At 43.6% G+C, this 24,094-nt stretch overlaps 4 protein-coding genes across 7 annotated transcripts; 3 read left to right on the plus strand and 1 right to left on the minus strand.

Annotated features, from left to right (window-relative positions):
• Nucleotides 1–132: 132 nt before the first annotated feature.
• On the plus strand, nt 133–7,687 carry LOC109869591 (protein-glutamine gamma-glutamyltransferase 2). 2 transcript variants are annotated; one of them, XM_031803614.1, is made up of 14 exons: nt 133–214; nt 584–766; nt 1,697–1,924; nt 2,011–2,129; nt 2,277–2,405; nt 2,519–2,696; nt 3,164–3,293; nt 3,391–3,494; nt 3,933–4,175; nt 4,265–4,540; nt 4,638–4,798; nt 5,983–6,119; nt 6,390–6,471; nt 7,575–7,687. In XM_031803614.1, exons 1-14 carry the CDS (start codon nt 205–207, stop codon nt 7,602–7,604), a joined length of 2,010 nt encoding a protein of 669 aa, XP_031659474.1. In that variant the 5' UTR covers nt 133–204; the 3' UTR covers nt 7,605–7,687. The 2 variants fall into 2 exon arrangements, with proteins under 2 accessions (XP_031659474.1, XP_020315411.2); XM_020459822.2 differs by lacking the exon at nt 7,575–7,687 and having other exon boundaries at nt 6,390–7,563.
• LOC116356886 (protein-glutamine gamma-glutamyltransferase 2-like) lies at nt 7,591–10,850 on the plus strand. The gene is made up of 5 exons (XM_031803616.1): nt 7,591–7,817; nt 7,907–8,182; nt 8,280–8,440; nt 9,625–9,761; nt 10,032–10,850. The coding sequence occupies exons 1-5, from the start codon at nt 7,709–7,711 to the stop codon at nt 10,177–10,179; spliced, it is 831 nt and encodes a 276-aa protein (XP_031659476.1). The 5' UTR covers nt 7,591–7,708; the 3' UTR covers nt 10,180–10,850.
• A 52-nt stretch (nt 10,851–10,902) lies between these two features.
• Nucleotides 10,903–15,225, minus strand: LOC109869592 (regulation of nuclear pre-mRNA domain-containing protein 1B-like). 3 transcript variants are annotated; one of them, XM_031803615.1, is made up of 9 exons: nt 15,041–15,225; nt 14,754–14,850; nt 14,115–14,336; nt 13,828–13,957; nt 13,395–13,534; nt 13,110–13,231; nt 12,705–12,831; nt 12,335–12,510; nt 10,903–12,139 (listed from the first exon to the last, which is right to left on the minus strand). In XM_031803615.1, the coding sequence occupies exons 3-9, from the start codon at nt 14,263–14,265 to the stop codon at nt 11,990–11,992; spliced, it is 996 nt and encodes a 331-aa protein (XP_031659475.1). In that variant the 5' UTR covers nt 14,266–14,336; nt 14,754–14,850; nt 15,041–15,225; the 3' UTR covers nt 10,903–11,989. The 3 variants fall into 3 exon arrangements, with proteins under 3 accessions (XP_031659475.1, XP_020315415.1, XP_020315413.1); XM_020459826.2 differs by having other exon boundaries at nt 14,754–15,196; XM_020459824.2 differs by having other exon boundaries at nt 14,115–15,210.
• tti1 (TELO2 interacting protein 1) lies at nt 15,145–23,207 on the plus strand. The gene is made up of 8 exons (XM_020459820.2): nt 15,145–15,330; nt 15,649–17,976; nt 18,157–18,324; nt 18,672–18,817; nt 18,980–19,120; nt 21,150–21,354; nt 22,392–22,479; nt 22,670–23,207. The coding sequence occupies exons 2-8, from the start codon at nt 15,672–15,674 to the stop codon at nt 22,851–22,853; spliced, it is 3,237 nt and encodes a 1,078-aa protein (XP_020315409.1). The 5' UTR covers nt 15,145–15,330; nt 15,649–15,671; the 3' UTR covers nt 22,854–23,207.
• Nucleotides 23,208–24,094: the final 887 nt, after the last annotated feature.

Below are 24,094 nucleotides of genomic sequence, written 5' to 3' on the forward strand. Positions count from 1 at the left end.
ATCTTTATGTAATGCAAGCCACATTTAATAATTTTGGGGAAGGAACAACGTGACCTCAACAGCTTCAAGGGGGATGTGGCCTGACAGACAACTCTGGTCATATTACACATGCTACAAATATCCCTGGGCTGACATTACAGCCAGGACATCATAAAGCATGTGTTCTAACGGCCCAACCAGGAACACCCGGCATTATCTAAAGTAATGGATCAAGGTAAAATAACAACGTTTCTTTAGTGTGTATCTATCTTGTATAGATACATCAAAATGTACTGTGGTTCTTCAAAGTCTTTGTCTGTGTTTTACTCATGGAAGCTCTCCAAGTTTGACAGGTTGGTGGACAGGTTGTTAAACAATTGAAATTACATATTTTGGCTAAGAAATACCATCAGCAGAAAATAAGCTTGACATTTGGTAACCTGTTGCTGATTAACATAGATTAATAAGTAATATAAGAGTTTGAAAGGAATACAAATCACTGCTTGTTAGTAATCCAAATTTTTACCTGTTATACTATACATTATTACTTAGGAAAATGGTCTTGATGAGATTGAAATGTGTTTTTAATTGACTTATTTCACAGCCTTGGATATAGAGCGATGTGATTTGGAGAGTAGGATCAACAATACTACTCACCACACTGACCAGAATGGGCTTGACCGGCTGATAGTTAGAAGGGGCCTGCCCTTCACCATCACTTTGCACCTCAGATCTGGGAGTCAGTTCGAAGCAGGCGTCAGCACCTTCAGGCTCATAGTAGAGATAGGTACAGTACTGTGGACACGATACAAAGACCTCATTAGGATTGGAACATTCAGTATTTTGTCAGCAAAGCTGTATGTATATGAATTTACATTTACAGTGGGGTCTGAAATTATTGACACCCTTGATAAAGATGAGCAAAAATTATATAATAAATCATACAAATATTTCAAGTTGGCCATTTTAATTGATAGGATTCATATTAAAATGAGCAATAGCCATCTCAGTCTCCGGACTTGAAACCTATTGAACACCTTTGGTTTGAATTGAAGAGGGCCGTCCATAAGTACAGACGAAGGATATCAAGGATCTGGAAAGATTCTGTAATAAAGTCCTAAAGGATTCAGTTGAAGTCCTCAAACCTTCCCAATGTGTTCTCCAACTCATAAAACAATTTAGAAACAGGCTCAGTGTCGTTATCCCCGCAAGGTGAGGTATTGAAAGGGATTGAAAACTAGGGTGTCAATCATTTTTACACCTACCTTTTTGAGAACAATCTATATAATGTTAAACAAAATCTCTTTCAGCAATTCTCTCAGCAGTCTTAGTATAAAATCATAAAATTTCCCAATTTATTTTAGCATACAATACAGCTCAGTATTTGTATGATTTATTATATCATTTTTGCTCATCTTTATCAAGGGTGTCAATCATTTCGGACCCCACTGTAAATGTAAATTCATATACATTAATGTAAATTCACATACATAGTTTTGCTGACAAAATACTGAATTTTCAAGCAAGGATTCTCCAACTATCTGTCAAAATTATTTTTCTTGTGCTTTTTGAGGTGGAATGACACAAGTGTCAATAATTTCAGACCCTACTGAATGTCTACGGCATCGAGGGGAAACATCTCTTCGGTTTCTCTTTTCCTCAGTGTCTACAGGTGACTTGTCCTAAAGGCATAATTCTAATTGATGTCTTTCAACAGGGCCGTTACCTAAAGAGCTATCAGGCACCAAGTCTACCTTCAGTCTGACTGACTCTGCATTAAAGACAGCCTGGAGTGTGTCCACTAATAGTCCCCCTGGGAATGTAGTCTCTCTGTCTGTGTCCTCCCCTCCTGATGTCCCCATTGGACTGTACTCCTTGACCTTGGACCAGGGCCAGAAGGTCAAACTGGGGGAGTTTGTACTGCTGTTCAATCCCTGGTGTGACAGTAAGTCAGAGTGTTTTGTCATTAGACCAGGGAGCTCTGTAATAGATCTCGTCTGTAATCTGCTTGTCTATTTTTCTTTGCTACAGAGGATGCAGTATACATGGAGGAAGAGAGAGATAGGCAGGAATATGTGTTATCCCAGGCTGGTCTCATCTATAAAGGCACAACAAAACGAATCAAAGCCTCCCCATGGACATTTGGCCAGGTATGTTGTGGTGCTTCCACAGAATAATACATTATATAATGCACATGTAGCATGCATAATTGGAATTTGAATTAGTTGAACTATGTACAGTATGACAAGCCAGGATGAATGTATATTTATCCCTGTCTTCCGGTTCTCCCTCTGTAGTTTGAGCCTGGGATGCTGGACATCTGTCTGAAACTCCTGGATGAGAATCCTAAATACTCGTCAGATGCCGATGCAGACTGTTCTGGAAGGAGAAACCCAGTTTATGTGACTAGGGTGATCAGTGCCATGGTAAGTGTGAGCACTGAAGTACCAGGATGTGGCTGTGCTCAGACTAAACATCAGGCACTATTGACTGCAATACATCAATATAAGAAAGTAATGATTTTATCCTTGTGTGTCAGATCAACAGTAATGATGACAAAGGTGTGCTAGTGGGGAACTGGTCAGGTGACTATGATGATGGCGTGAGACCCTCTCACTGGACAGACAGTGTTGCCATACTACATCAGTGGGCTGATAACTGCTGCCAGAGGGTTCGCTATGGCCAGTGTTGGGTGTTTGCTGCAGTAGCATGCACAGGTAAAAGCCAAATAACTTTGTTCAGAGTGTGCAAAGCTGTCATCAAGGTAAAGGGTAGCTACTTTGAAGAATCTAAAATATATTTGGATTTGTTTAACACTTTTTTGGTTACTACATAATTGTAGATAAATGTGTTATTTCATAGTTATGATGCCTTCACTATTATTCTACAGTGTAGAAAATAGCAAAAATAAATAAAAACCCTTGAATGAGTAGGTGTGTCCAAACTTTTGACTGGTACTGTACATAAAATAGTGAATGTATATAATTGTCTTGAAGCTGCAAGTACTAGAATACATATTTTGTCTGGTCATGAGGCAAGCCCTTTAACAAGATTATTTATAGTGCATAGCTTCAATGGAAACTGTCAGGACTGTAATCTGCAGCTACTTGTAATACCTTCAGTGCCTTTCTTTTTGTGCCAAGTGATAGGAAGGTGCTGATGTGTGACTTCTTCTGTCCACAAGTTTCTCGTGCTCTGGGTATCCCGTGTCGAGTGGTTACTAACTTTGGATCCGCTCATGACACGAACAGCAACCTACTGATTGAGTTCCTGTATGATGAGGATGGGAATGATATATCTGATGATTCCGTATGGTGAGAATAAAACTCTCTAAGTGCTGCTGAAACAAAAATGCTCTATATGATTGTGAAACAATGTCACAATGTACCCGTATTATACACTTTGTTTCAGGAACTTCCACGTGTGGGTGGATAATTGGATGGCTCGTCCTGATCTTGATGCAGGCTATGATGGCTGGCAAGCAAGTGACCCCACACCACAAGAAAAGAGTGAAGGTGACCCTGCAAATGTTAACGCACAAAAGTTATATTTCAAGTCAGACACCACCGTGTGCATGAAAATGCTTCATAGATTAAGCTGGCACTGTTATCATGGCCAAAGCAAGTAATGAATTAACTCACACTCTAGACACAGGCCTCTTAGGTGTCTTAGAATGCAATACTATCTGTGTGATATGCCTGTTACTAGGTATTAATCCACTCAGCTGGGAGTATCTAGGTCACTTGTCACACTATCTACCTCAACTCATTTAATGCAAGGTGCAACCAGTTAAGATGCATGGTAGTCTGATGTAGGCCTATCTTCAGAGATATCCAGAGACAATTGTTGAAAGGGGAACATTTTATGATGTGTTACTTTGTCTGGCATGTACACTCTCACAACAATTGCACTACAACAACCCACTCCATGTCCTTGGTTATTCTATCTGACAGGAGTGTTCTGCTGTGGCCCTGTCCCTCTGAAAGCCATTAAAGAGGGGGAACTAAATCTGAAGTACGACGCCCCTTTTGTGTTTGCTGAGGTCAACGCTGACGTGGTCGAGTATGTGAAGCTGACCAATGGTAGGATGGTAAAGATGGGGGGATCGTCCATAGATGTGGGGCACTTTATTAGCACCAAGGCTGTGGGCAGTGACGAGAGGCACGACATCACACACCTATACAAGCACCCTGAAGGTAGGTCACATGTCTGCAGGACACATAAAATCAGACTAGTCTTTGTAAATCTGTGCTAGAGCTGCGTTATAACTTCTGGTGGCTTTCAGGTTCTTTGCAGGAGAGAGAGGTCTTTGAGAGAGCCAAGCATCACCATGAGCTCCAGCAGAAAGGAGAGGAACCAGGCCTGAAGGTGAAGATCAAGGTGTCCCTTGACATGGACATTGGGGCAGATTTTGATGTGTTTGCAGTCGTCACAAACAACACAGAGGCTGACAAGACGTGTCGTGTTATGTTTTATGCCCGAATTGTGTCCTATGATGGCAAACCAGGTGCCAATTGTGGATTTATTGAAGACTTAACCATGGAGGTTCCCACTGGAAAAGGTCAGGGTTCATTCGTTTTACTTCGTGCCATCTACAATATTAGCCAGAAACATGGAATGTATATGTTTTCCTGACCCTGCTGTCTTCTGATCTGTAGAGAAGCGCCTTCCCCTAAGACTGGAGTATGTTGACTATGGTGACACCATAACGTCAGATAGGCTGATTCAATTGGTTCTCATTGTCATCGAATCAAGTCCCAGGGAATTCCACAAGGCAAAGAGGACCATTGTGCTGGAGAACCCAGATATAGCCATTAAGGTATTGGTTATTTTCTTTACCAATTCTTTGTAGAAATTGGGATGTTAAATCAAATCATTCAAAATGTTTCCTTTCCTCAGATAAAGTTGATTACTTTTAGTGTAATATTTACACTACCGTTCAAAAGTTTGGGGTCACTTTGAAATGTCCTTCTTTTTGAAAGAAAAGCTAAATAAATTGCCCATTAAAATAACATCAAATTGATCAGAAATACAGTGTAGACATAACGTGTAGACAACGTTAATGTTGTAAATGACTATTGTAGCAGGAAACGGCTGATTTTTTATGGAATATCTACATAGGCGTAGAGGCCCATTATCAGCAACCATCACTCCTGTGTTCCAATGGCACGTTGTGTTAGCTATGTTAATCATTTTAAAAGGCTAATTGATCATTAGAAAACCCTTTCGCAATTATGTTAGCACAGCTGAAAACTGTTGTGCTGATTAAAGAAGCAATAAAACTGGCCATTAGAGTAGTTGAGGATCTGAAGCATCAGCATTTGTGGGTTCGATTACAGGCTCAAAATGCTCAGGATCAAAGAACTTTCTTCGGAAACTCATCAGTCTATTCTTGTTCTGAGAAATGAAGGCTATTCCATGCGAGAAATTGCCAAGAAACTGAAGATCTCGTACGACGCTGTGTACTACTCCCTTCACAGAACAGCACACACTGGAGTGGGAGGCCCCGGTGCAGAACTGAGCAAGAGGACAATTACATTAGAGTGTCTAGTTTGAGAAGCAGATGCCTCACAAGTCCTCAACTGGCAGTTTCATTAAATAGTACCCTCAAAACACCAGTCTCAACGTCAACAGTGAAGAGGCGACTCCAGGATGCTGGCCTTCTAGACAGAGTTGCAAAGAAAAAGCCATATCTCAGACTGGCCAATAAAAAGAAAAGATTAAGATGGGCAAAAAAACACAGACACTGGACAGAGGAACTATGCCTAGAAGACCAGCATCTAGATATTCCATTAAAAATTAGCCGTTTCCAGCTACAATAGTCCTTTACAACATTAACGATGTCTACACTGTATTTCTGATCAATTTTACGTTATTTTAAAGGACAAAAAATGAACTTTTCTTTCAAAAACAAGGACATTTCTAAGTTACCCCAAACTTTTGAACGGTAGTGTAGGTATTCGGAGAGAGTATAATCAGCATGTCTAACATGTTCTCCTGCAGCTCTTGGGAGAACCCAGAGTGAACCAGAAGGTGTCTGCACAAATCTCACTACAGAACCCTCTACCAGAACCCCTGCAGAACTGCTTCTTCAGTGTGATGGGAGCCAGCCTCACAGATGGAAAACTCCTCATACAGAAGTATACAAACAGTGCTGACACACTGGATCTGTTCAATATTAGCTTGATAGCTTTTTTAGCCACTAGTCAGCAAAGAATCTCCAAATATAAAGTAGTACAGTACAGTTGTAGTAGGCATGATTGTAAACTCACTTCAAGGCCACATATCCTTCTCACATTGGAAAATACTAGAGGTCCTCTCATATAGCCCACCAGTAAACTATGCTCTCTGCTCAAGTCACTGTATCCTTCCCTCTCATGACCTTCCTGTTCTCTCTATTCTCCCTGCAGTGTTGGAACTGTGGGTCCAAAACAAGAGGCCAAGTACACAGTGGAATTCACACCTACTAGCACCGGGTCCAGGACCCTAACGGTAGATTTTGACAGTGACAAGCTGAGCAACATCAAGGGATACTTGAACATTGAGATAAAGGAATGAATCATTTAACGGCCAACGACACTAATGCCATTATTATTTTTTAAGAAGAGATTTGCCACATTTCAATTGCACTGCCTTGCAGTATTTGATGACATCTGTACGTTTGCATGCTGTAGCACTTAGATGAGCATTTCTAATTATTCAAGAAATACATATATTTGATTTGTTTCACAGAAATGTGAATGACCTTTTTACATTTATAAATGCTGTGAAAGTCGATTGTTCTACATCAGATAGCGCAACAAATCTGTTTGCACTGAATCAGAGACACGTGTTGTGTAGAAGTAAATCCACCTGTCGGAAGATGCTGGTTGAAGTCGATAGATTCAAAATGTCCACCTAAAAATATAAACAGACTCAATGTATCAATGTCACATTAGTCAGAGTATAAACCAGTCTGGACAGCTTTTGTCCGAGTATAAACCAGTCTGGACAGCTTTTGTCCGAGTATAAACCAGTCTGGACAGCTTTAGTCAGAGTATAAACCAGTCTGGACAGCTTTTGTCCGAGTATAAACCAGTCTGGACAGCTTTAGGCAGAGTATAAACCAGTCTGGACAGCTTTTGTCCGAGTATAAACCAGTCTGGACAGCTTTTGTCCGAGTATAAACCAGTCTGGACAGCTTTAGTCAGAGTATAAACCAGTCTGGACAGCTTTTGTCCGAGTATAAACCAGTCTGGACAGCTTTTGTCAGAGTATAAACCAGTCTGGACAGCTTTTTTTCCCCAATTGTTCAATTTTATTTGTATCCATGGATTTGTTTTTTTTTTACTGAAAAACTACCGCTTTAGTACGTCATCTGCAAAACATCATTTCTTGGGGCAGATGCCCTCCTATTACTCCTACTGCATTCTGTAACATTGACAAGCACTTATCTCCCAGGATCCATAATCCAAACTACGACACTTCAGAGATATCCAGAGACAATTGTTGAAAGGGGAACATTTTATGATGTGTTACTTTGTCTGGCATGTACACTCTCACAACAATTGCACTACAACAACCCACTCCATGTCCTTGGTTATTCTATCTGACAGGAGTGTTCTGCTGTGGCCCTGTCCCTCTGAAAGCCATTAAAGAGGGGGAACTAAATCTGAAGTACGACGCCCCTTTTGTGTTTGCTGAGGTCAACGCTGACGTGGTCGAGTATGTGAAGCTGACCAATGGTAGGATGGTAAAGATGGGGGGATCGTCCATAGATGTGGGGCACTTTATTAGCACCAAGGCTGTGGGCAGTGACGAGAGGCACGACATCACACACCTATACAAGCACCCTGAAGGTAGGTCACATGTCTGCAGGACACATAAAATCAGACTAGTCTTTGTAAATCTGTGCTAGAGCTGCGTTATAACTTCTGGTGGCTTTCAGGTTCTTTGCAGGAGAGAGAGGTCTTTGAGAGAGCCAAGCATCACCATGAGCTCCAGCAGAAAGGAGAGGAACCAGGCCTGAAGGTGAAGATCAAGGTGTCCCTTGACATGGACATTGGGGCAGATTTTGATGTGTTTGCAGTCGTCACAAACAACACAGAGGCTGACAAGACGTGTCGTGTTATGTTTTATGCCCGAATTGTGTCCTATGATGGCAAACCAGGTGCCAATTGTGGATTTATTGAAGACTTAACCATGGAGGTTCCCACTGGAAAAGGTCAGGGTTCATTCGTTTTACTTCGTGCCATCTACAATATTAGCCAGAAACATGGAATGTATATGTTTTCCTGACCCTGCTGTCTTCTGATCTGTAGAGAAGCGCCTTCCCCTAAGACTGGAGTATGTTGACTATGGTGACACCATAACGTCAGATAGGCTGATTCAATTGGTTCTCATTGTCATCGAATCAAGTCCCAGGGAATTCCACAAGGCAAAGAGGACCATTGTGCTGGAGAACCCAGATATAGCCATTAAGGTATTGGTTATTTTCTTTACCAATTCTTTGTAGAAATTGGGATGTTAAATCAAATCATTCAAAATGTTTCCTTTCCTCAGATAAAGTTGATTACTTTTAGTGTAATATTTACACTACCGTTCAAAAGTTTGGGGTCACTTTGAAATGTCCTTCTTTTTGAAAGAAAAGCAAAATAAATTGCCCATTAAAATAACATCAAATTGATCAGAAATACAGTGTAGACATAACGTGTAGACAACGTTAATGTTGTAAATGACTATTGTAGCAGGAAACGGCTGATTTTTTATGGAATATCTACATAGGCGTAGAGGCCCATTATCAGCAACCATCACTCCTGTGTTCCAATGGCACGTTGTGTTAGCTATGTTAATCATTTTAAAAGGCTAATTGATCATTAGAAAACCCTTTCGCAATTATGTTAGCACAGCTGAAAACTGTTGTGCTGATTAAAGAAGCAATAAAACTGGCCATTAGAGTAGTTGAGGATCTGAAGCATCAGCATTTGTGGGTTCGATTACAGGCTCAAAATGCTCAGGATCAAAGAACTTTCTTCGGAAACTCATCAGTCTATTCTTGTTCTGAGAAATGAAGGCTATTCCATGCGAGAAATTGCCAAGAAACTGAAGATCTCGTACGACGCTGTGTACTACTCCCTTCACAGAACAGCACACACTGGAGTGGGAGGCCCCGGTGCAGAACTGAGCAAGAGGACAATTACATTAGAGTGTCTAGTTTGAGAAGCAGATGCCTCACAAGTCCTCAACTGGCAGTTTCATTAAATAGTACCCTCAAAACACCAGTCTCAACGTCAACAGTGAAGAGGCGACTCCAGGATGCTGGCCTTCTAGACAGAGTTGCAAAGAAAAAGCCATATCTCAGACTGGCCAATAAAAAGAAAAGATTAAGATGGGCAAAAAAACACAGACACTGGACAGAGGAACTATGCCTAGAAGACCAGCATCTAGATATTCCATTAAAAATTAGCCGTTTCCAGCTACAATAGTCCTTTACAACATTAACGATGTCTACACTGTATTTCTGATCAATTTTACGTTATTTTAAAGGACAAAAAATGAACTTTTCTTTCAAAAACAAGGACATTTCTAAGTTACCCCAAACTTTTGAACGGTAGTGTAGGTATTCGGAGAGAGTATAATCAGCATGTCTAACATGTTCTCCTGCAGCTCTTGGGAGAACCCAGAGTGAACCAGAAGGTGTCTGCACAAATCTCACTACAGAACCCTCTACCAGAACCCCTGCAGAACTGCTTCTTCAGTGTGATGGGAGCCAGCCTCACAGATGGAAAACTCCTCATACAGAAGTATACAAACAGTGCTGACACACTGGATCTGTTCAATATTAGCTTGATAGCTTTTTTAGCCACTAGTCAGCAAAGAATCTCCAAATATAAAGTAGTACAGTACAGTTGTAGTAGGCATGATTGTAAACTCACTTCAAGGCCACATATCCTTCTCACATTGGAAAATACTAGAGGTCCTCTCATATAGCCCACCAGTAAACTATGCTCTCTGCTCAAGTCACTGTATCCTTCCCTCTCATGACCTTCCTGTTCTCTCTATTCTCCCTGCAGTGTTGGAACTGTGGGTCCAAAACAAGAGGCCAAGTACACAGTGGAATTCACACCTACTAGCACCGGGTCCAGGACCCTAACGGTAGATTTTGACAGTGACAAGCTGAGCAACATCAAGGGATACTTGAACATTGAGATAAAGGAATGAATCATTTAACGGCCAACGACACTAATGCCATTATTATTTTTTAAGAAGAGATTTGCCACATTTCAATTGCACTGCCTTGCAGTATTTGATGACATCTGTACGTTTGCATGCTGTAGCACTTAGATGAGCATTTCTAATTATTCAAGAAATACATATATTTGATTTGTTTCACAGAAATGTGAATGACCTTTTTACATTTATAAATGCTGTGAAAGTCGATTGTTCTACATCAGATAGCGCAACAAATCTGTTTGCACTGAATCAGAGACACGTGTTGTGTAGAAGTAAATCCACCTGTCGGAAGATGCTGGTTGAAGTCGATAGATTCAAAATGTCCACCTAAAAATATAAACAGACTCAATGTATCAATGTCACATTAGTCAGAGTATAAACCAGTCTGGACAGCTTTTGTCCGAGTATAAACCAGTCTGGACAGCTTTTGTCCGAGTATAAACCAGTCTGGACAGCTTTAGTCAGAGTATAAACCAGTCTGGACAGCTTTTGTCCGAGTATAAACCAGTCTGGACAGCTTTAGGCAGAGTATAAACCAGTCTGGACAGCTTTTGTCCGAGTATAAACCAGTCTGGACAGCTTTTGTCCGAGTATAAACCAGTCTGGACAGCTTTAGTCAGAGTATAAACCAGTCTGGACAGCTTTTGTCCGAGTATAAACCAGTCTGGACAGCTTTTGTCAGAGTATAAACCAGTCTGGACAGCTTTTTTTCCCCAATTGTTCAATTTTATTTGTATCCATGGATTTGTTTTTTTTTTACTGAAAAACTACCGCTTTAGTACGTCATCTGCAAAACATCATTTCTTGGGGCAGATGCCCTCCTATTACTCCTACTGCATTCTGTAACATTGACAAGCACTTATCTCCCAGGATCCATAATCCAAACTAAAGAGATCGCAGAAATCAGATTGTCAACCATCGTAAAACTGAGTTAACGATTGACTCCTGAGGAAGGAAGGACTGCAGTGGTGACAGAATGAACCATGAGCCAGTTCAGATTCTGCTACTCTGTCAAGTCTGAATAATTGGTGGCAAAGCATGGCCCTGAAAAGCATCAGTCTGCTAGTTAGTTTGACATTTGTACCAAGTGATGCAATCATCTGGGAAAGAGCTGAACTCATCAAAGACCATTTTATGGACACGTGTTTCTAAGTGACTAAGTCAGTGTCTCCATCTGCCCCACGTTTGCTCTCATAACTTCTATCAACCACATGTCTGAGGGCTAAAATATTTCACATTGAATTGAGAAAAACTACCACATGGTTGTAACGGTATTGACTGATGATTGGTATGCATGACAATGCAAAACATGTTTGATGACAGACCTGAAAAGTGTTGAGCTGGAATAATGGAAGATGAAAATAATGTCACAACCAAAATATAACCTACATAGAAAGACACCCCCCCCCCTCCCCAACATTACAAAAATCAACCAACTTTAAAGCCATTAAAATAAATGAGATGCATCTCTTCATAAAGATCTAGTGGGTGTGTGAGCCACCATCCCACCATACGAGCACATAAACAATGCAGAAAAATGGGGATTGGCTGATGACCAACACTTCTCTTCCTTCCAACGCAGAATCAGTTAGCTGGCGTTCGACTGGCATTCACAATAAAAACAAACAGGAGAAATTTGTCCAAGCTGGTGGAACAGAATCGTCAACAGCCATTGTCTCCCCCACCAGGGATGTCCCCAAGCTCCCACTGTCCCTCTGAGCCTCTCCCTAGGGTTCAGTAGCAAGAGAGCAGGTGCAACAGTGTGTGCCCTGGCAAGAGGCAGGGTATGGCAGGGAGCTCAGTCAGTGGAGAACAGGTCTCCAGCAGAGGGTAGAGGAGCCAGACCTCCCGTCACATTGGGCAGCAGAGAGAGGTCAGGCAGGCTCTGGATGTGGGACTTGAGGTCCTTGCGCACCTGTGTGACCCGTGCCAGCTTCTGTTTGTACTCCTGCAATACAAAGAACGCTACTGATGTCAAACGGTACACAGTTCAGATGGGTTCACTCAGTACTTATTCTAAACAAGCCAAGTAAATGACATAGCTGCTGTAATTTTATAATGGGAACATACATATTTCCACATTCTAATTACTTGTTTGTAACAAGAGACAAGTAAAACAGTGATTTAGATGGTTTAGACATGCCTCCAGTTTCTTCTCCCTCTCGGTGAGGGCTTCCTTCTGGCTACCGATGTACTCTGTCAGCATGCGCGCCAGCTGCCTCCTGTCCTCCAGCTCAGCAGCCAGACGTCCGTTATACTCAGCCAGCAGTAGACAGGCCTCATCCACCGTCTTGGACAGTTTATCGGCTGCCTCCTTATCTATAGGGTCAGGGTGAGTCAAGTCAAACAGGGTGGAATGTTGCCTTAAGCACAATATCGAAAACTATTTAATTCACCAAATTTAAGTTTGAAAAAATTATCCCTTCGCCTACAATACACATTGAGTTTGGAGATGGGCGGGGACAAAAGTTCACCTGTGCTCCAGATACCACGAAGACTCCCTCAGGACTTACCAGTGATCTTCTCTAGCAGGGACACATCCTGCACCTCCTGTGGCAGAGAGGCAATCTTCTGGCGCACAGCAGCATCACCCGAGGCCGCATTCTCCAGGTCCTGCAGGGCTTTGACCAGCTCCTCCGTCTGAGGGGAGGATGGGGGAAGAAGTGAATACCAAAGCTCTGGGTATCAATCTCCAATTTTCAATCTGGAGAATGTTTCTAAAACACAATTCACAACCAAAGTACAAAAACGAGAATTTTCCAAATCATGAGTCCATTGGACATCTATGGATCACTGACACCTAGTGGACAGTCGGGAGATAATTACAACTAGTGTGAAAAGCTGTCACATTGCAGTGTAATAAGCAAAGTACTGGTGGATGGGCTAAAGACATATGGAGTTGTGTTAGTTCTGTCTACCAGCTGTGGCCCTGAGATGTCTGAATCCTGTGGGGACATGTGGCCCCTGTAGTCGTCATCTTCTTCCTCTTCTTCCAGCTCCTGGATTTTCTGATAGGTCCGTTTAGGGGCCTTCTTCTCTTCTGTATAAAAAATACCACAGATTTATACAAAACAACCAATTGGAAGTTGATGTTGCATGGGAATTCTGACATCCAAACACACACACATACGAAACATGCTGTCACTAGTCAGTCATCTAGTAAAGCTGTACTGCTACATCAGTGATAACCTAACTGACCGTACCTGTGGGTTGGTGTTGGGGGCTGTTAGAGTCTTCGATGGCGAGCTTCAGCTGCTGGATGAACTCTACCTTGTAGAGGCTGCGCTCCTGCCAGATAGTGAGCAGCCTGTCCATGGGCCTTCTACAGCCATCATCAGCCTCTCTGAGGGAGAGAAAGAAAAAGAGAGATTTATCATGAAATTCAACTCTTCCTAGCCAAGCAACTCAATAACTTATTTGATACTCTTGGTTCTTGTCTTGTTATACTGCAGTAGCAGTGTACTCCACTTACCAATGTTTAGAAGCAGTTTAATGTCTTACTGATGTAGCTAGGCCAACCCTCCAATGCAAACACGGTATACTAAAACATAGGCCTGCAGCACAAGTCTCTTAAAGGAACATTTCAGTGCGAGAGAAAAGTTTAGCTCTGAAACTGTATCATCCCAGGCCACATACCTTGCAACATGAGAGCAAGCATCAACAAGGACTGTCTCAAAGTCTTTGGCGAACTCTGGACCTTTCTTCTTGCTGTTTTGAATCACATCATTGGCAAGATAAAGGAAAGTCAACTTCCTGCTGCTTTTTGCTGAAAGACAAATACAGAAAGTAGACAAGACAAATACAGAAAGTAGACAAGGTAAATAACAGTGTTTGGCATACTTCAAGTGACATTAACGTTTCAGTGTGCAACTAGCTGTGGTAGACAATATTGTCGAGGTGGCAATGTTCATAAGTTCTCTCACCTTTCTTCAGTTCTCTGTGCCATACTTTGACGATGAGCGACGAGTGTTTGCGATGATGAATGATCCACAGAGACAGCGTCTGAACGCTCTGCTGAGAGTTGCTGAGCTCCGAAAGCTTCTTCTCCAACGCAGACTCAGAAAATGATGACATGATGTGCCCAGAGAGGTCTTTCTTTGATATGCCTCACCCCACAACTGTTTCTTGGACGTTAACTAAGGAAACTAGCAATGTCATCAAAAACAAAAGTTCCAGACAGTTAGCCATGCAACCTGCTAATGTTATGCATGAAACCCCCTAACGTTTGCTACCCAAACGTCTGTTTGTCCATGCTTCTCGAGTCTTCCTTAATTTAACTACCTACAAAAACGTGTTCAATTAATTATGCAATCGCCTTTACATTGATGAGTTCGCAATCTAGTTAACGTGTTTACCTCGCTATCTAACGTTAACGTATCTATTTACAAATAGCCATCTAGAAAGTCCTAGCTAGATAGCGTTAGCCTAGCGAGTTAGCTAACCTATTCACTGGCTTTGTTTTCTCTCTAGCTACTCTGGGATACTAGTTGCAAGTTCATTACCAATACATCCATTCACAGTCTAGTAAATGTGCGTTTCAATACACATATATGTCGCTATACCGTCACTCCGTTAGCCAGCTGTCTTTCTAAAAGTCTCTGGATCTCTTCAAAGATGGCCGCTTGACCTTTCACCCGACACAGTCACACCGTACAAAATCTGTTCGAAAAACGTTGCAGAGTAACTGGTGAAATTAGATCATTACTTGAAATATTATCAAATTATTGTCACGTGTAGCTATATTAAACGACATACATTTACATGCAAATTAGCTCGCTAAATCAACCGCTGTCGGTCAAGTATCATCATGCTTTGCTAGGGGGGGAAAACGACAAAGATACAATCGTACCGTTTCCTTTAGCCAGTTTTGCAGGTAAAAAAATTGAAGTGCAGCGAAGTGAACTTTGACCCCAAAATATGTTTAAATATAATTCATTTACAAGTATTAACTGCACCAAAGCAAGCAAGCTAGCAAACAAGCATGGTAAACACAGCTATGCGACGCAGGATAATGACGTAGCTACAGGGAAAAGTGACGCGGGTGTGACAGCCAGCTAGGACAGTCTTCATTCAGTTTCAGTGCTGTATCTCGAAAGGAGTTCGTCTCAGATGTCCGTCACAAAATATTTACTAACTAAGGTAAGGTAATTTAAGGCTTACTTTGTTAGGCTACTCTTGCTTTGGCATTTAAGCATTCCATTAGATAGCTAGCTTTCTGTCTATCTAACGTTAACGTTACCTTTAGCAAGGATGGCCAGGCAAAGTTCTGTTTTGGGGTGACGAGCAAAGGACCAAAGTTAGGCCTATAAGATGAACATTTAGGTAACTGAAAGATATACCACTAAGCTATTATTCTGATAGTCAAAATAATTGTAATGCATTGAGCATGCCTACTGCTAAACTGCATCCCAAAACAGTTTATGATCAAATGACCAATATCATCATTCTCTCTTTCAGTGAGTGACATCTGTCTTCAAAGAATGGACCATCAGATTGATGACCCAAAGCTTGCTTTTGCTTACCTCCGTCCCGCCTGTGTGCTCCTGACTCGTGAGCCCACGGTGGGCAATGTGGAAACCCTGAGCACACAGCTGAGGCATGTAAATCATGGAACTCTGCAGCAGCTGCAGGACTATGTCCTTTTTCCTCTCCGCTTCATCCTCAAAATCCCTGGCCCCAAGCGGGATGGCTTGATCCAGGCTGTGGCCGAGGTCATGGGATATGTCCTGGAGAACACCTGTGTACGGAGCTGGGAGACGCTGAGGGACCTTCTCTCAGAGCTCTGCCTCTGCCTCTGCTCCCCCACGGACCCAGGGAAGCCAGCACCTACCTCCGAGGAGCTGAGAGCTGCAGTACTGAGGTGCCTGGATGCTCTGCTCCATGCAGCCTATGGTGATGTGGTCTTCAAGCTGTTTGAGCCCATCATGCTGCCTGGCCTTGGGGCTGCTATCTCCCTGCTGCTGGCACTGGGAGAGCAGGAGAAGTCCCGCACTGTGCAGGCTGCTGCTCTGAAATGCCTGCAGGCCCTGACCCTCCAGTGTGACTGTTCTATGGACCATGTGTTGGTGGATCAGAAGGAGAGGCGTATCCTAGGCAGCACCATGGCTTCTTTCTTACCTGGGATCACCATCGCTGTGAGCCGTGTGATCACTGGCGATATGAGACATGGACATGCTGTCACAGTTAGGGCCATTAAGGTGTGGTTCAAGACAGTGGGATTGGTGATGGCTGACGACCAGCTTCAGAACACAGGGACTGGGGAGAGACAGCTGTTGGAACTGGGGAGAGTATGGGAGCTGGTAGTGCAGAGAACTCAGGACTGGGTGCGAGACACATCTGGGAGGCTGGCCTTACTGTTAAAAAAGATCATCTCCTGCACCTCAGCTCATCAGCACTGGAGAGTGAGGCTTGAGATGGTGAACTTCTCAGACCACCTCCTGGCCAACTGTAACTCCTCCCTGGGTGAGTGTGTGGGCCCCCTCCTGGAGGCTCTGGTGGGGGCTGTGAACGATGAGGAGCCCACTGTGAGGGAGAGGTGTGAGGCTGCCCTGAGGGAGGTGGCAGAGAGGCATCAGAGCTCAGATAGTAACAACCAGGCCTTTACTGACGTTCTGTCAGAGAACCTTCACTCCCTGGCCACCTCGCTGCCGCGCCTCATGAGAACGTCTGATGACCAGCGTAAGGTGTTTGTCCTCAACGTGTTCCTGGGCTACCTCAAAATCCTGGGCCCCAAGGTGATAGTGGTACTCAACTCGGCGGCCCACCTCCAGCGGGTGTCCAAGGCCCTGATGCAGGTGTTGGAGTTAGACGTGATGGACGTACGCATCGTGGAGGAGAGGAGCTCTGCCGTAACTGTGGAGACGGGGCCCGGGCCACATGGGGCACATGCTCAGAGGAAGCACTTCCTCTACTTCACAGACGGAAGGATCTTCTCCCTGCTCAAGGAGATCTGCAGGGTGTTAGGTTACTATGGGAACGTCTATCTCCTAGTAGATCACTTCATGGATCTGTACAAGGAGTCGTCGGTCTACAGGAAGCAAGCTGCAATGGTGCTGAATGAGGTGATCACAGGAGCAGCAGGCATCGGTGTGGCAGGAGGCCAGGAGAGGCAGGGAGTGCCCAGTCAGGAGGACCTGAAAGCATTAGTAGAATCCATCATAGAGGAGTACATCTGCCTGAGCCACTGGCACCTGCCAACCCTTATTGGTGAGGAGTCAGACAGAGGGGAACAGGAGCAGCAAACTCAGTTTAGTCTCTTCTCCATATCTAATGGGGTTGAAGGGAAAGGGAATCCCCTCCAGTTGGTCCAAGCAGTCCACAAGAGCTCCACCATCCACGAGCTGAACAGCAACATCTGGCAGATCTGCATTCAATTGGAGGGGATAGGCTGCTTCGCCCAGGCCTTGGGGATGGACTTCCGTCTCATTCTGATGACATCACTGTACCCGGTTCTGGAGAAGGCCGGGGATGAAACCCTGTTGATCAGCCAAGCAGCGCTGGATGCCATGTGGGACATCAGCCAGGCCTGTGGATACGTCTCCCTGAAGGAGCTGATCAATGAGAACGCAGATTACCTGCTGAATGACGTGTCTTTGAACCTCCAGAGGCTGGGTGTCCACCCCCACGCCCCCAGGGTCCTCACCGTCATGTTCAGTCACTCCGACCCCAGCCTGCTGCCTCTGGTGGGGGACATAGTCCAGGACGTGCTGCTGGCTCTGGACATGAGCTACGACGAGACGTCCCCTCTGTTCTGCACTGTGCTGCACTCACTTATGAAGGCTCTAGGTAAAGTTTCCACATCCACTTAAATGTTTTCCCTAGTTTATAACATTGTTATCACCATGTCATGGCATGCTTTTGAATTGGAGAACTCAGAGGAAATTGAAACGCAGGACACAAAATGACAACCTTTAGCTAACACAGCCTAAGTAACACAATCTTAATCATGTTGCTTTTCCACTACAGCGAGGTGGTTCCCCTCTAGTGTTGCGGGAACAAGTGACGCTTTGGGAACCAAGAAGGTGTGGCGTGAGCAGGACCAGCTGAATGTGCGCCAGTTTCTCCTGGACTACCACAAACAGAAGGAGCTGTCAGTGGGCATCGGGGCAGAGGAGGAGGGCACAGAGCACCCAGGTTAGTTAGGGCTCTCTCTGACTGCCACACTATTCCCCTGAAAACAAAGTTCTCACATTAATGATGCACAACATTAGTACTGTGCTTGGTGAAGGTTCTCAACACTATTGTGCCGTGTCAGACCTGAATAAGTTTGACTCGTGCTGTTTTCCTCATAGCTGGGTCTGAGTCATTGCGCTGCTTTTTAGGCATCGGGACGATTTTGTGTGGTGTGCTGCTGTGACAGTCATGTTTCAAAAATGTCAATTGAAAATGGTGCAACAGAAATCAGAACCCATCAGTGTTATGAGTCGCTGGGTTTCTAGCACTGAATTCAAACGTGTATTATTATTTTAATTTGAATTCAGAGCTCCCGCCAAGCATGGACTGTGAAGAGGATATGGATGGTCCTGATGTGAAAGTTGAGCTTCCAGCCCACATCACCATAGCTAAAGACGTCATGGAGCGCTGCATTCACCTGCTCTCAGACCCCAGCCTGAGACTCAGACTCAAGGTAGTCCTCTAGATTATTTTGAATTCAAAGATACTTAGCTTGAAATCTAAAGACCAGAGAGTTCAATCAAATCTAAGCCTCTGCCACATGTTGCTGTCACGTGTGCTCACTATCTCCAATTCTGTGAGTCCTGACCCAGGTTTTTGATTTGGTTTGTTGCAGGTCCTGGATGTGTTGGAACTGTGTGTGTGTGTGCTAAGTCAGAAGGAGAATGAGCTACTGCCCATGGCCCACCGCTGCTGGCCTGCCCTGCTGCTCAGACTTACTGCTGATGACCCATTAGCTGTCCTCCGAGCCTTCAGGGTGTCTATTTCACTACTGCTCTCACCTTCACTCAGTTAAATAATAATCATTTCCTGTTTACATAATACATAGTTGATTACATAATTAGGAAAAAGTACACATGGGAATTAATTTGTCAGTCAGGTCCATAAGTATTTGGAAAGTGACACAATTTGCATCATTTTGGCTCTGTACGCCAACACTGGATTTGAAAGGAAATAATCAAGATGTGCTTTAAGTGTAGACTTTCATCTTTAATTTAAGGTTTTGTCAAAATTATTGTATGAACCGTTATGGAATTACTGCCATTTTTATACATAATTTTAGGGGCTCAAAAGTAATTTGACAAACTAACATAATCATAAATTAAATTGTGAGTTTTAATATTTGGTTGCAAATCCTTTGCAGTCAATGACTGCCTGAAGTCTGGAACCCATAAACATCACCAGATGCTGGGTTTCTTCCCTGGTGATGCTCTGTCAGGCCTTTACTGTCTTCAGTTCCTGCTTGTTCTTTGCCTTCAGTTTTGCCTTCCTTCAGCAAAGCTCAATTGGCTTCAGGTGATTGACTTGGCCATTGCAGAACATTCCACTTCTTCGTCTTAAAAAAGTATTGTGTTGCTTTGTCCATCTGCACCGTCCAATGAGTTTTGAATCTGAGCAGATAATATAGGCCTAAACACTTCAGAATTGATCCTGCTGCCTTTGTCACCATGCTTCACAGATTTTTTTTAAACCTTTATTTAACCAGGCAATTCAGTTAAGTACAAATTCTTATTTTCAATGACGGCCTAGGAACAGTGGGTTAACTGCCTGTTCAGGGGCAGAACGACAGATTTGTACCTTGTCAGCTCAGGGGTTTGAACTTGCAACCCTCCTGTTACTAGTCCAATGCTCTAACCACTAGGCTACCCTGCCGCCCCAGATGAGGTGTTAGGCTTCGGATCATGAGCAGTTCCTTCCCTTTTCCATTCTCTTCTCTTTCCATCATTCTGGTTCAAGTCGATCTTTGTCTCATCTGTCCATAGGACGTTGTTCCTGAACTGTACAGGCTTTTTTACATGTTGGTTGACAAACTAATCTGGTCTTCCTGTTTTTGAGGCTTACCAATGGCTTACATCTTGTGGTAAACCCTCTGTATTTCCTCTAGTGAAGTGTTCTCTTGATTGTTGACTTTGACACAGATAGGCCTGCCTCCTGGAGGGTGTCCTTGATCTGGCCAACTGTTGTGAAGGGGTTTTTCTTCGCCAGGGAAACAATTATTCTGTCACCACAGTTGTTTTCCATGGTCTTCCGGGACTTTTGGTGTTGCTGAGTTCACCAGTGCGTTCTTTCTTTTTAAGAATGTCCCAAATAGTTGATTTGGCCACACCTAATGTTTTTGCTATCTCTCTGATGGATTTGTTTTGTCAGCCTAATGATGGCTTGCTTCACTGGCAGTGACAGCTCTTTGGACTTAACAGCAACAGATTCCAAATGCCACTCTTGAAATCAACTCTAGACCTTTTATCTGCTTCCTTTTTTTTATTTAAAACAGACAAGTCAGTTCAGAACAAGTTCTTATTTACAGTGACGGCCTACACCGGCCAAACCCGGATGACGCTGGGCCAATTGTGCGCCACCCTATGGGACTCCCAATCACGGCCGGTTGTGAATAAGCGTGGAGTCGAACCAGGGTGTCTGTAGTGACACCTTTAGTACTGAGATGCAGTGCCTTAGACCGCTGCGCCACTCAGGACACACGAGTGTAAATGAACTAATGAGGGAATAACACAGACCTGCTCATGGAACAGCTGAGAAGCCAATTGTCCAGTTACTTTGGGCTCTTAAAAAGAGGGCGACCACATATAGAAAGTGCTGTAATTACTACACCGTTCACCCGATTTGGAATACTCAAATTAAAGCTGAAGGTCTGCACTTTCAGCTCATATTCATTATTTAATTTCAACTCCAATATGCTGTGGTAGATAATAATGTCCAATGTCCGGACCTGCCTGTATACATATGATTCACCTAGAACAGTAGGTATTTATAATGATGTATTTCTCTAGGTTCTGTGCACATTGGGGGAAACCTGCAGAGATTTCCTGAGGAAGAGGGTGTCTAAAGAGGTGATCCCCAAGCTGACTGCCTGGCTGTCCAAACAGGCGCCAGTGAGTGCCAGGGCTGGCCCAGTCTACAGCCACACCCTGGCCTACAAGTTACAGCTGGCTGTGCTGCAGGGCCTGGGGGCTCTCTGCCTTCATCTGGACCTAGGTAGGCTTTATTTTCATAATTTTTTAGGGAATGTTAAAACGGTAACGTTTTTGGCCACTAGGTGTCACTATTGCACTGTTTTGGAATTACACGGGTGTATCCTATAGACTGCATTGAATGGTGTATGTTCATGTACATTTCCCCAACCAAGCTCCCAAGGGAGACAGACATTGCTGCTGCCATAGTCAAGGGATATCGAGACACACAAGGCAGGGCCAGCATGACACCCACCGTTTGGATACACCTCACCTAGCTGAGCCGATTCATGGTCTTTCTGTCCTTGGTCTGTGAAGACGCTACCTCCCTTCACATCAACCCCAGATGAATACAGCTGAGTCGGTTTAAGTTGAGACACAGAGAGACAGAGGCTGCTGCAGCAGAAATAGTAGAACACACTGGTAAACATCAGCTTCACCTCACCGCTGGGGCATCTCCAGAAAGGCAATTCTTGGCCATAGAGAAATTCTCCCAATGTGATACGCTTTAAGTTTATTTACCCCAATAGAGAAACACCTGGGCTGGCCTCTCTCTCAGTATTTATTTTCAGTGTTCACCTCTTGATTCCACAGAAAAGAGGGGGATAGGTATACTGGATCAAATGAGTTCTGAAATGATCCCATTTATCTTTTCAAATATGCACCAATGTTTTCTGACACAACGAGCAGGCTGGTTTTTCACCCGTCTGGGTTGAATTGCCAAATAAGAAAAGCTTTAGCAAGAAGCGAGAAAGCTTATTTTGAAATGAGGTTTGAATGGCAGCCCAGTTAGGAGCTTAGGGAATACGTGTCTGGGATCGGGGGAATGGGGAGGGGACTACTACAAAGTGATGGAGTTGCCATGGTTATGAAAGGTACTGAGAGTGGGGAGAGGATGTGTGAAATCCGGAGATGGCGGCAGGCTGCTGTGAAATTCCCAAGTCATTTCAGTATTTTATTTTTTCCTCAACAGTATCTCCATTCTCTTTTTTCCTTTCCCATTTTTCTTTTCCTTGGTTTTCCTTTTGGTATATATGTGGTATATCTGAGTTGTATTTGCAGGGGACTCAGATATGGATGCTGTAACGGAATCCTGCCTGCCCTACCTCAGCTGTAGACAGCCACCCAAACTGCAAGAGGCCTGTCTGAGGTATATTTGTATTGCAATAATAAATCTAGCAGTACAATTAAAATCCTGTTTTTATCTGGTACCATCTCCTTATCATGTCTGTATATTGTGATTTATCCCATATCATTTATGACCTTATGTTTTAGAGTAAGCTTTCTATTGTCATTTTATTCAGTTGAATTGATCTATGTGCTATCTCTATTCTGTGTAGGGTCTTCCTCCGCCTAATAGAAGTGGATCCTGATGCCTTCTGGTTGACTCTGAACGAGCTGTACTGTCCCTGCTCCTACAACCCACCCCACCCTGACCTGCAGCCTGTGGAGCTGAGTGGGATGGGCCTCCCGAGGAATGAATACACAGATAATGTCTTGAAACTCCTGGAGGACTTTGCCTGAGGACACACAGCCAGCAGGGATTCAGATCCAGTGAGCTGCACTGATGAACAGTACCCCAGTCATCCACCCGTCTGTCCCCAAGCCGAGAAAGGAACACTACAATGACGACAGCCTCAGGAGAGCATAGCTTGTCCCCCAACCTCTTTTCAGGGACTCTCCCTTGCAGACTTCATCCTATAGTTTAACAGTGACTTTGAAACACAAATGTTAAGTGCTGATTCTGTTGTGTTGGGTAAGGGTGTACATATTCCAATGTGCTCCCAAGGGATGGACAAACGACCAGTATTTTGAATGTAAAGAGAGAAAAAAGGTAGTAATTAATCGTCCTCTTTTTAATAAACAATTATTGTTTTTTTATTATAACAAATGTATTTTTCCTGACCTCTTCGTTGTAACTGCTTAGCCTTTCATACAAGTAGCTGTAGCAATCTATGCCATAATTGATCTTTTCTACCGTAAGTAGAATGGCAGAGCTTTCATTTGCCTGCAATTCTGCCTTTTTTTTTAAGTATGTTATTTATTTATTTATTTCACCTTTATTTAACCAGGTAGGCTAGTTGAGAACACCTTTATTTAACCAGGTAGGCAAGTTGAGAACACCTTTATTTAACCAGGTAGGCAAGTTGAGAACACCTTTATTTAACCAGGTAGGCAAGTTGAGAACACCTTTATTTAACCAGGTAGGCAAGTTTGAGAACACCTTTATTTAACCAGGTAGGCAAGTTGAGAACACCTTTATTTAACCAGGTAGGCCAGTTGAGATCAAGTTCTCATTTACAACTGCGACCTGGCCAAGATAAAGCAAAGCAGTGCGACACAAACAACAACACAGAGTTGGTTTCTCAAATGATTGCCTCGCCTGGTTCACCAACTACTTCTCTCATAGAGTTCAGTGTGTCAAATCGGAGGGCCAGTTGTCCGGGCCTCTGGCAGTCTCTATGGGGTGCCACAGGGTTCAATTCTTGGGCTGACTCTCCTCTGTATACATCAATGATGTCGCTCTTGCTGCTGGTGAGTCTCTGATCCACCTCTAGGCAGACGACACCATTCTGTATACTTCTGGCCCTTCTTTGGACAATGTGTTAAACAACCCTCCAGACGAGCTTCAATGCCATACAGCTCTCCTTCCGTGGCCTCCAATTGCTCTTAAATACAAGTAAAACTAAATGCCTGCACCTGCCCGCCCGTCCAGCATCACTACTCTGGACGGTTCTGACTTAGAATATGTGGACAACTACAAA

This window comes from Oncorhynchus kisutch, linkage group LG24 (assembly GCF_002021735.2).
Source record: "Oncorhynchus kisutch isolate 150728-3 linkage group LG24, Okis_V2, whole genome shotgun sequence".
Lineage (NCBI taxonomy): Eukaryota > Metazoa > Chordata > Actinopteri > Salmoniformes > Salmonidae > Oncorhynchus > Oncorhynchus kisutch.